Genomic DNA, 11,554 nt, shown 5'->3' with positions numbered 1-11,554 from the left:
TTGTTTGTTGTTCACTCCACGACAGACAGCAGTAGCATCTCTCTAAATTTCGCTGTGTGGGCGGACATGAGCATCTGTCATTGTGACACACCGGTTTGCTCAACCCCGGTTTTGGTTCTGTTTTGTTGATATGCACTTGCCCTTAGTGCATATACTATATACTATTGTCGTTGGCAAAAAAGATAAAAAAAGAACTACAAGGAACGAGAAAGTGTCTTGTGAAGGTCTATTTCGCAATCAGCCGATCCTGTGCCACGATAAAGCCCGATCACTTCGCACCCATGAAAGTGCAACAACTGAATGATACCATATGGGCACATCGTCATCCCGTATCGTATCACCTGAGTTCCAGCGAGAGTGCAATGAGCAACAGCCTAGTCTTTTTGCGCCATGAGGAGGTGTAGCTCACAACTGCATACTGTGGATATGTATAATTAAACCTGCCGTATACCTGCATCACTATTCGTCCCAACAATCGGTTAGATTGGGCTGCCTGCCCTGCTTTCGGAGAACACACAGAGTGGTCGGAAGTCAAAAGCCGACGTGCCCGCCGCGCTGCAACTTTTGGGGACATATAAAAGAAAAAGGAAAAGCTTAATTATTCCATTTGCGATTTAATAATGCCTCAAGGTATAAAGCCATTCCTTCCGTGACAACATATATACTCTTTAAAAATAATCTTCAACTTCATTTATATATATAATGTAGTTGCATATACGAAATCGCCAGAACAATTGGCGGCAGCTTCAAAAGCTGGCAATGCTAGTCGACCACGTGAATTTAGTTCAGCCAGTCAACTCATCCTTTTCTTTTACTTGCTTGGCTACAACAATGTCAGTTTTATGGGCTGGTTCTGGGTCATGTATGGAACCTTCTTCAGAATTGCAATAACCCGCTTTCAATTTCATGACGTCCATGAAGTGGTTTGGGACGCCTTGATCATTATTCAGTCCAGTGCTTTTATCGAGATTATCAACTCTGCTTTTGGTAAGTTTGTTTTCTCAAAAATCCCTCCTTTCCCTTTGCTTTTCTGGCGGGAATGTGCATGTTCACGCACTTTGGCGTCCCTGTAAAAGAAATCGATCCAAATCAACTAAATATACATATTTATTTTTTTAAGGATTCGTACGCGCACCTGTTATGACCACGGCTATGCAGGTTGCATCCCGATTGTTCTTGGTCTGGGGCGTCAACTATATCTTTCCCGAAGTTCAATCACATTGGGCTTTTAGCACCATGATGATCGCGTGGTCCGTCACCGAGTGTATCCGTTATTCGTACTATACCTTGAACCTCATTGGTCAAGTCCCCAAGTTTTTGACCTGGGCACGCTATAACTTCTTTTTGGTGTTGTATCCATTGGGCGTAGGATCCGAGTTAATGATGGTTTATCAAGCATTGCCGTATGCTTACGAATGGAACCCTTACTACTACTACTTCATGATCGTTGTTGCTCTCGTCTATCTTCCAGGTATGAATAATCGTAATCGTTGTAAATTGGGTGGGATCACCAATAAGAGTCTTTTTAAGGGTGATAGCTCATAATGGTTGCTTTGGGAATTTACTGATCGACATATTATTTGTTTAGGTTTCCCTGTTTTATTCATGCATATGCTTGCGCAACGTAAAAAGTATCTCAAGGGCACTTATATGGTTGCCGAAAAGAAGCAGCACAAGGACTAAATAATGCAATAACTACTACAATCTTATGTACAAATAAAGCAATATCTCTTCAAAGAAAGACATCAGCGATGCCCCCACCGGAGATTGCATAGGACGCTTCGTTTTCAGGCATGTCGGGCGAATCATAGATCTTGGCGACTCGTTCCTCACCACGACCCTTGCGCAAGTAGATGCGTGTTGCCGAACTAGATAAAAAAGAGTATTTTGCGGTCAGCCATCTCCCCTTAATACTGCTTTCTTCCCTCGAAAGAACTCAACGAGATGCTACTTACGCGTGCGCCTATAATTGAATTTAAATATATAACAGACGTTCGAGGAAAGTTCATAATGGGCCCCATGATCCTCTCACATCGTTTAATACTAGGAAAGAGAGTTGTTGCTTACCAAAATATGGCCACCGACGGGCTTCTTGGGATCAGAGACAAATGTCATGCCACCTAGATATAAGTTGTACATAGAGTATATTCGCTATGAGCAGCTCCACATGATAAGATATGCCAATACGTGGGGCAATCAGCAAAACACTTTTTACACATTACCACCAGGATCAGATGACACTTGATTGGTAAGGAAAACGGCAACATTGTATTCTTCGGCAATCTTGGTCAGTCTACTGAGCATCTGATTCAACTTTTGCTGTCGCTCGGCTAACTCGCCGCGACCTGCATAATCGCATCTGAACAACGCAATGATTGAGTCCACCACCAAAAGACGATACACGCCCTTCTCTTCGGCAAACTTGGCCGCAACCTCGGTAATCAAATCCATTTGATGGTCGCTGTTCCAGGCGCGCGCAATCAATATATTGTCAAGTGCCACCTCTGGGTCTGCTCCGAATCGTTCGGCGATGGCTCGGATTCGGTCTGGACGGAACGTGCCTTCAGTATCAATATATGCTATTGGTATTCAAAAAAGAAGCCATAAAGATCAATATCCAGCTATCACTGGCCATTCATTTTTGATTGTTGCTGTAAAAGAAAAGAAGAGTACCTGCTTTGCTACTGGCGCCACCACATTCAGGAGGAAGCTGGACTTGCACACACATAGTATGGGCCAGTTGAGTCTTGCCGGTACGATATTCGCCGAACGCTAGTTGTTAAGTTTTTTTTTTTTTTTTCGTCATAAACATGATCAACATCTCTCGCTTTCTCCCTTCCTTGCAGAAACAATGGGAATATATTTACCCTCAGTAATAGACATCGTTTGAATACCTCCTAAAGTTAGAATAATCGCAAGCAGTAATTAATATATGGTTGGAGAAGATTCAAACAGTTATGATGAGCAGAATTGGAGTAGAATGCAGTACCTCCAAGCAAGGAATCAAACTGCTTGCTTCCAGTAGAGATCTTTACCACCTTTTGTCGATGCTGCGACAGCTCTGTTCCGGTCATAAAACCACAACCCTAATCACACAACGATAATATGATATGTTACTCGCTTTCCTTTTCATATTTATGCTTTTCATGTCGCACTTGATAATTCCAGTAGACATATCTTATTCGTTGTCCAATCAATAGTCGCAATTACCTGTGCTTTAGCGGCGGCATCCTTGATTTTGTCAACCTTGGTTTCGGACAATCCCTTGATCTTCAACAGACTCCTTTTGGTCATCATTTGCGCGCCCTATACACGTCATCATCATTCTTTTTATGTCAGCCGATTCTAATACACCCCAAAGTCTTTATATCAACAAAAGAAGGACAATCCAGAACATACCCGGATGGTGCATACGCCGGCACCTTTCAGCTTGTTAATGTCGGCCATGCCAATACCATGAACTTGCAGCTCGTCAATTGTTGTGTAAAACTACAGAGTTTTTAAAGATTAGTGTAGATGGATGTGTCAAAAATAATGTAATTCTGTGCTGTTAAAGAGCACAGCACTTTCTCTTCTTTCTTTGCTCGCTCCCTTCAGGCCTCGGAATACCTGCTCTTCGGCAGCATCAAGTTCTTCATCACTGGAAGAATCATTGGCCGTTTGTTGGTCTTCAGATTGCTGTTTGTTCTTTGGGGGCATGTTTACTTGGAGGGTTTAAAAGGGATTTGAGAGGGAAAAGCGGAAAAGAAAAAGGCGCTGTCAAATTCCTAGTCGCAGTTTTCTCATCAGTTTTTGCTGCGAGCCTTTTGTATCTGTCTGTGAGTATATGTTATCTTTTTTCTTCCTCCGATGGACCGTGCATGATAGAGAGGACAATAGAATGGGAGCTGTGAGAGGACAGAATCGATCGCCAAAATGATTTGTGTCGTTCAATGACGTGGACTTCCTTTAGTATTCTGGCCCTGTCACATACCCACCTATAATAAGCGATTTTGATTAACCTCATGCATTTACTGCTCACTACACTTGTATGAATTTTATTTATGTTTGAAACATGGTATATAGCGATTATTGACTTTATTCGACTCCCAATAAGACCATTCTATTGTTGAGCATTATGCTTTAGGCATTACATCACCGCTTAAACGTCTTTCACTTTGTGTTAACGCTTAGGTTCCAACGCTTCTCCGACTCACCTTCTTAGAGCACCTGCAGCGGTCGCTGTTAAGAACCTGTTATGTTAAATTTAACAGTTTATTTAACAGCCAGACCTTGCAGCGGTTGCTGTTAACGTCCTGTTAAATTTAACAGCCCGAACAAAAACTGTTAAATTTAACAGTTTCTTGAATCGAGAAAAAGGACTTGAAAAATAAAGCTATATCTCACTTCATTCTTTGTTTGTATTCTTCAAATTGAACAACGCTACTTCTAACGCCACTCGCCTGTCTGACGTTTCTGCCGCTGCCCCCTGCTCAGGAGAAAGGGCAAAGCTTTCATTAAAACCAACGACGTGTGAAGTTAACAGCTTCGTAACAGTTAAGCTGTTACGCACTGTTAAGCGGGCTGTTAAACTCTGAAATTTAACAGTTTCGTAACAGCGACCGCTGCAGGTGCTCTATGGGAGCTAGATATAAGTGGCAATCCACTGTATCATATGCGTTACTGTAGACCACCCTATTCTTGTCTATGATAAGCGACGACACTGGCTCGAATTCATAAGTCATATTTTACTCTACAGTACAAGGTTCGCAACTTAAAAAAGAGTTTTCTATGGCGATACTGAAAATATCAGATTCATACTTTGCGCATTACTGCATACTATCACTGTTATCTTTGTATGATTCTGTGGACGCTTGTATTGCTGCAGATAATTCAACTAAATTCACTTTTCTCGTTTATTTTGACAGTTCTCTCTCTCTCTCTCTCTCTCTCCTCGAAGCAGTGTAGTGTGACGGGAAAGAATCTTGACCATCACGTGTACAGTATGGGAATCTCTAAAAGTTCTTCCTTTTCTCTCTTTTCATTTCCAGCTTTCATTGGTCGTGACTCCATCTAAAACTCAAGGAAGTAACAACGGTAAGTATAGCTGGAATGAATATTGTGTCTGTGCTTGCTTATCTGGAAAGTGTAAAGATGTTTGCCATGACGTGTCAAGAGTGCGTATGTCGAGTGCGCAGTAGTTGCTTATGGTCCTATTTTCTTTGAGTGGCAGGCACTGCGGTGGTTGGTTTCTCTCTTTTTCAAAAGAAATGCAAGTTTAGTTGGATCGAACTTGGGTTGGAGGAGGATCATGGTATGTCGTGTCAAAAAGAAAGGGGGCAGCTCCCTGCTGACCTTCTCTTTTATACCAGCTTGCTAGAAGAAGTGTTCTTGCCTTGGCTGCAGATTTTTGTATTTATCGGTGATCAGCTTCCCCACGTCTTGTGCATGAGTATGAGTGAGTACAGTTGGACTTAATCTTAGCGTAAGTGTGTGGTAGTGGTGTAAGTAACAGCTCCTCATGATGTTCATCCTCAATAGGTCAGTAATGTATAGACACCTCCATTGGTGTCCTACTGTGATCCCCTTCATCGAGTCCATTATTAATTCATGCAAGTGACAAGGGGTAGTGGGATTATCATTATTGCTGCAAGAAGCCAACTTGTGAAGCAGCCCATCTACTGTGCTCAATATCTATCCATTTGCCTCAATGATTGCGAGTGCTTCGAATGGACACGGAGGAATTTGTTGGAAGCCTCATCTTCTTCAATTGATTTTTTTGGAGCATCCCCTTCCTATGAATTTCTTTCCGTTGTTTATTGTCCTTGCGCTGTATATTCTATATCAAAAATTACTCGTTCCCATTTCTTTACTCCCTCCCTTTGCATTCTTTGTATTGCCTAGTAGCCCCTGTTCCCTCGGACGTTGCATCGCATCATGCGAACGACAACTCTTCATCCCAGGCACTTTCAGGGAAGAAGCCCTGTCTTTTATTATCATGTACCCCAGCCACGGGTCAAAAGTGCGTTGGTGGTCCCGGTGAATGCGTGGGATGCTTTGCCTAAGTATTCACTATCATTTGTGTGCGCATGGAAGGATTGGGTTTTCCTTTTTCAATGGGATACATATCTTAATAAATTTTCCTTGTTATCAACACACGAGCACTAAGAGTTTTCCGGGAAAGGTCATGATATCTATATTAAATCGAGGCATAGGAAAAATAGATTGATAGCTTGTGAAGAGACTCGTCTCTGTGCTTTATATTTTCATGACGATATTAGTTAAAATAGCAAAGTCTCTCTCACATTGCCATATGTCCCTGTATCATTTACTCACAGCCGCTTTTGGTCAAAGTCCAGCTTTGTTACAAAGGACGTTTCCCCTAAAAATATGTCGAAACAAGCAAAAATACCTCGCATCTGACAATGTACGCAAAAAGAAGAGCGACTGAAAAATTCTTGATGTATCGAGTTAACTACAGTGGTCTCCCGTGTTTTAATTAACCTCAGATAAATTCAACCTCCAGTTGCGTCTATTTTTTTTACGGGATTTGGGTAAAAAAAAGCATATAGTTTCTACATGATACCCACCCTCACTTTTTTCATCTCTCATTAGTTACAACAACCTTCTCAAATCCCCCTTTGAGGTTAATCTTAATGAGGGACCACTGTAATAACAAGTTACCAAGGTTCATTGATAGTCATTCGTAGGTGATCGATTAATGGTGTAATAATGTTAACAGCTATCATATCGATTAACAGCATTTCTGCGCAACGAAGTACCACGTCGCAGATATATAATTGACCATTCACTGCTATTATGCAAGCAGGCAGGAATACCACCATGATAATAAAGCTTTGTCAAATTAAAGGAGAGCAAAATTTACTTGACAAAGCCTATTTGTTTTACTCAGTATACATTCTTAAATGTCGACTGTCGGCAGGAACTGATCAAGTATGTGATCGTTGAGTTCCTCTTTCGTACATAACGCTAATTAAAGGGAGAACGTCCTCATTATGATACATTGAACATTAATGCGAACTTGTAAAGCTCCATGTCTGTGGAACACAAGGGCTTTTTGGATCTTGACTCTTTTTCTGAGTTGCATGACCTCTTCCTTGATGTTACACTTTTTTCCCAGGCATTACGCCCGCAGGCTCTGGGCGGACATGTGTATACATACCATCACTATCATAAGCAATTTAGTCATTTGTATAAGTGCAGATCCTACTACCATGACTGCAGAGGAAGAGGAGGTGATGGCATGCTTGCATGCTTGCTTGTTCGTACATGCATCCGCTTGGTAAGGTACATATTTGCCACTTATTCTCCATCACCAAAAGAGAACGTTCCATTACACAAGCGGAACAAACTGGAAAACTGCCGTTTTGTATATGTAGCTTACTATCTGTACGTTGAACGAGTTAAAGGCCAACTCGATCTAGATTGCGCTAATATGGGAAGGTGGGCTGAAGATCGCTCCTTCTTTTTACTAATGTAACCACGGCATTCTGGAGCACATGAGCTTAATTTTGAGAGTTCATATGTTCTTTTTCTTTCTATCCTCAACATAAGAATTCCTTCCAAACAACCTTTGAAGCTTGATATGTAGAGATCAGTATATTCTTCACACTGTTTTTTGTGGACAGATTTGAATTTAAAAGGTTCATGCTTTCGCCGCGCATTAACAAGTTCCAAATGTAGGAAGTGCGCACGACACATACCCCATTTTATGAATTAATCACTTCTCTTTCCAATAAGTCAATAACACATACCCCTTTGAATAAATACAGTATGTTGTCCTAGTAGTAGCATATCTTCGTAGTAGGGTGGACAAGTGCGCCGGTCAAATGTAAACATGATATGTATATGGTCAGGCTGTATTATTGTCAAGCTCACCATCCATAAAATTCCACTACCTTATATGCTTTCAAAAGCAAATCATCACACAATAGAAGGCGTCGAAAAGCAACAGTGAGGACATTCCCTCAGCGTCGGGAGGCGCGGCGGGGATTGCTATCTGGACGACGACAGAAAGAAGACCGAGATGGTGGTTTGTACAATCAAGATTACCTCATTTGGGAAAAGGGGGGTGAGTTGCTCCTTTTGGGTCCCCATACCTTCTTTTCATTTTTATACGAAAGTTCCAGAGAAGCTTAAATTTAACACTAAATTTCCTCACCGCAGGTGTTTCGTTCTCCTTAAGCAACAAAGGACGAGAAAGAATGTAACATATGCTTTTTTTACAGAGCACATCAGAAACTGAATGAGATAGAGCAGCGATAAACTAACGACCACCTGCGTGGTACTACGGATAAGAAAAAGATGCTGTCCGTTAGAGTGACCCTTGTGTAACATTTGCGTATTCTTAAAAATTCCCTTTTGTCAACTTCGTCTCGCGCGCACAGCTGCCGATCTGAGTAGCTAGGGAATATGCTTGAAATAGTCATGACAATACAAGTGGAAGCTAAAGATGCCAAGTAGTTAAGCTGCATGATGAGTCGTCGAATGTCGGAATCTTGTCAGCGGTGCATAGTTCGAGGGAAGATCTGTTGTTGTAGGTCGGGAAGCATCCCCAATTTAGTACATTAGATACAGCAAGAAAACGAATGCGCGCAGCAGTGGGATGCTTAAAATGTACGTAGTGCTAGCTAAACAAAACTAAAATGCGACGCCCATTTTTTGGATGCACATGTGCCAGGTTCATCTGAGAATCTTGATTTGTTTGTATCATAGTACTTAGTATTAGTAGAAAATTTGGTTGTTTTAGTGCACCAAACTAATATCAGAAATACTAACCGATCAGCTGCTCTTTTGCATTGCTATATGTGTGGGCGCTCTGGCTTCCTCAGTATATTAGCACTGTGCATGTATTATAATACACAATAAAGCGCTTTGGGCTTTGGAAGAAAAAGACAAAGAAATAATAGGGGGAGAGATTTTCTGCCCTTGATACTCATATAGCAGTTATTTGTGGCGATCATGAGCGGTCGTATCTTTTATTTTTTTTCGGTATAAACAAGTTCTAGCTGCTTCCAGTCTAACACATGATGAGTAATTAGAAGCAAAGCAAATGCAGTGTTATGGATTTTTAAAGGAACCCCACTTATGCTAAATGACGTGGTCAAAATGAGAGCACCGCTAGATGACAGCACTGTAGGAGAGAAAGGAAAGTGCTCTATAAGAATGAAGCTGACAAGTATACAGACCTAAACCCGTCGTTTCGATAGACAAGGTGCCAGCTACCCTACTTAACCCTGCTGCTTGTCCCACCTCCTTACTGGTGCATCCTATAGCGAGAGGAAGAATATTGTGCTCGCCCATTTATGTACACAGAAGGTTTAACTACGGCGCATTACAGTAAACATACTGCTCTTAACAGCGGGCAAGTTTCTCAAAACCACATTTGTTCACGTTTAAAACACTACGCTACCTCAAGAGATGGGATTGCATGATTGGTGGATGTTGGCTTGAGAAATAATTTTCGTTGAACAGTTTACGTGCATATACGTGGGCTGTTCGTATATACAAACATAATTACTACTGCTGGCCTCACAGTACCCAAGTCCGAACTTGCTCTCCTTTTAATTGTTAGAACGCTGTGACGACAACAAAAGCGACAAAGTGCAGAAGAGTGCGGGTATGCAGTGTCATTATCACTATGTCAAGCTCATTAGGGCTATTAACAACGGGCTGTCTATATCACCGTGTTTGATTATTTGCTATGGCGTCGCACCTGTCGTGGGATGCACATGCATACATGGGTACTACACCCCCCTAAGCAACGACAGGTGCGTATGCTTTTAACAAACATACACACACGACGTTAAGGTTGTTGCATTCTGGTTTGTGTAACGTCCGACATAAGCTTTATGGTTTGAATACCTCATATATTGTCGAGGACCTTTCTTTCTTCGTCAGTGGAAGCATTGCCGCGCATACGGTGCGTTCTACATATACCACCACTTTGCTGATAGAGCTATTCATCAGCTAGCAGCTCTCTTTGAGAAGAACTTGGCTATATTACGTGCATCAAATAAAAAAGTTGCTAAACAGAACTGCAAGTATATAAAAAAAACCACGGAGCCCGAATTGTTCAAGTCGGGAATCTGGAACGCGGATCCGTTTTGGAGAAGGGTACCCAGAGTCATGTTCCATGCATACCTAAAAAGGGATAAAGTCGAACGGACGTGAGCCGTCCAACTCAGGATGCTACAGTATTCATTGTGTTCTAGCGTTTTGCAGAAGGTCCGAGATGCTACCCCTGAGAAAGCGAAAAAGTGGGGGGGGAGGGGTAGAGGAGGCTATTCAGTGCAGACAAGGAAGAAAGAACGCACCTACTACTTGCCGTCATCATCTGCGCCCTTGCTCCTGTCAACCACAAAGCGATCTCAAACACCTCCTGAGAGACAAAGATTCGCGGATTGTTTTTATTTTTACTTTTTTCGTCGATGATGACCACGAACAGGACGAAATCTTCCAAGATACACTGAAAATTCATGAAGATCGATACGACAAATAACTTCTCGGAACAAGGAACACGGCAAAGGCGAAGCTCGATATATCCTATGTACTCGGCTTTTGGATACCCACTGTGCAACTTTACATGGCACGAATACAGCGCACAACGTGTACTTTATCGTCGCAAATATAAGGCTTACGCCTTCTTTTTTGCACCTCCCTTCATTTTTTTTTTCAGATTGTGCTGGCTTGCGTGGGGCTGTAAAACAAAGTGCTTACGCTGTGCAACGAGGAGTTTACCCACATAGGTGATGATCAGTCGCGCATGCCCCTCCTATTCTTCCGAACAACATTGTTGCTACGCTACTGTTGCAGCTGCTGTCGCGCAGACCGCTTAAATAGAGTGCTGTTCCAGACGTTTCTCAATCTTGTATCTGTTTGTTCGACACACTTACCTCTTCACTGTTTCTGCCTCTCTCTGTCTGTCTTTTTCTTCCTTTTTTCCCATGACTGTGAGTAAAACCTCATCAACCACTCCACAAGACCCTTTATATATGGCCGCTTCTGTCAATATCGAGCTGTCCAAGACCAGCAGCGTGCTCGACGCTTCAACGACACAAGATATGTTCTTCAATACTACCTTCACTACTGCTACTGATGGCACTGGTAGCAGCGCCAGTAGCACTCGCAAGATCTCCAAGAAACCGTACCAGTGCACGTTTTGTGACAAGTCTTTTGCAAAGCCTAGCGCCTTGCAGCCGCATATCTACACTCATACTGGAGAGAAGCCCTTCAAATGTCATATGTATGCGAAGACTTCGGTCGAGCTGTTTCGTTTTTGTTACAAACGTCAAAACTACAATACCAGCTGATGACACATCACTAAATACAAAGTTATTGGTTCTTTGATCACTGTTTCCTGCTCGCTTTCTCTTATCATCTATTAGACCAAATTGCAACAAACGATTCGCAGTGATTAGCAATTTACGGCGTCATTTCAAGGTCCATGATCTCAAAAAGGTCGTTGCGAAGAACCGGATGTCGCATAAGGAACGGATAATGCGCGTTCGACAGCTGGCAAACATGGCACAGCTCAATCATAGAAAAGACGACA

The 11,554-nt window shown here is 42.2% G+C and overlaps 3 protein-coding genes across 3 annotated transcripts; 2 read left to right on the top strand and 1 right to left on the bottom strand.

Annotated features, from left to right (window-relative positions):
* Window positions 1-620: 620 nt before the first annotated feature.
* Window positions 621-1,683, top strand: BDB00DRAFT_793170 (tyrosine phosphatase-like protein; the record flags this gene model as incomplete). The annotated part of the gene is made up of 4 exons (XM_053121190.1): window positions 621-630; window positions 709-987; window positions 1,121-1,471; window positions 1,589-1,683. 4 exons carry the CDS (start codon window positions 621-623, stop codon window positions 1,681-1,683), a joined length of 735 nt encoding a protein of 244 aa, XP_052973046.1.
* Window positions 1,684-1,732: 49 nt separating this feature from the next.
* Window positions 1,733-3,699, bottom strand: BDB00DRAFT_885377 (meiotic recombinase Dmc1; the record flags this gene model as incomplete). Its single annotated transcript, XM_053128406.1, has 8 exons — window positions 1,733-1,868; window positions 2,216-2,579; window positions 2,752-2,772; window positions 2,868-2,897; window positions 2,990-3,086; window positions 3,211-3,306; window positions 3,400-3,489; window positions 3,610-3,699. The coding sequence occupies 8 exons, from the start codon at window positions 3,697-3,699 to the stop codon at window positions 1,733-1,735; spliced, it is 924 nt and encodes a 307-aa protein (XP_052973045.1).
* Window positions 3,700-11,147: 7,448 nt separating this feature from the next.
* Window positions 11,148-11,445, top strand: BDB00DRAFT_721935 (uncharacterized protein; the record flags this gene model as incomplete). Its single annotated transcript, XM_053118189.1, has 2 exons — window positions 11,148-11,245; window positions 11,388-11,445. Coding segments are annotated over 2 exons (156 nt in total), but the record flags the coding sequence as incomplete, so codon positions are not given.
* Window positions 11,446-11,554: the final 109 nt, after the last annotated feature.

This window comes from Zychaea mexicana, assembly GCF_025766255.1.
Source record: "Zychaea mexicana strain RSA 1403 chromosome Unknown BDB00scaffold_168, whole genome shotgun sequence".
Classification (NCBI taxonomy): domain Eukaryota; kingdom Fungi; phylum Mucoromycota; class Mucoromycetes; order Mucorales; family Lichtheimiaceae; genus Zychaea; species Zychaea mexicana.
This window is presented reverse-complemented; position numbering and strand designations above follow the sequence as displayed.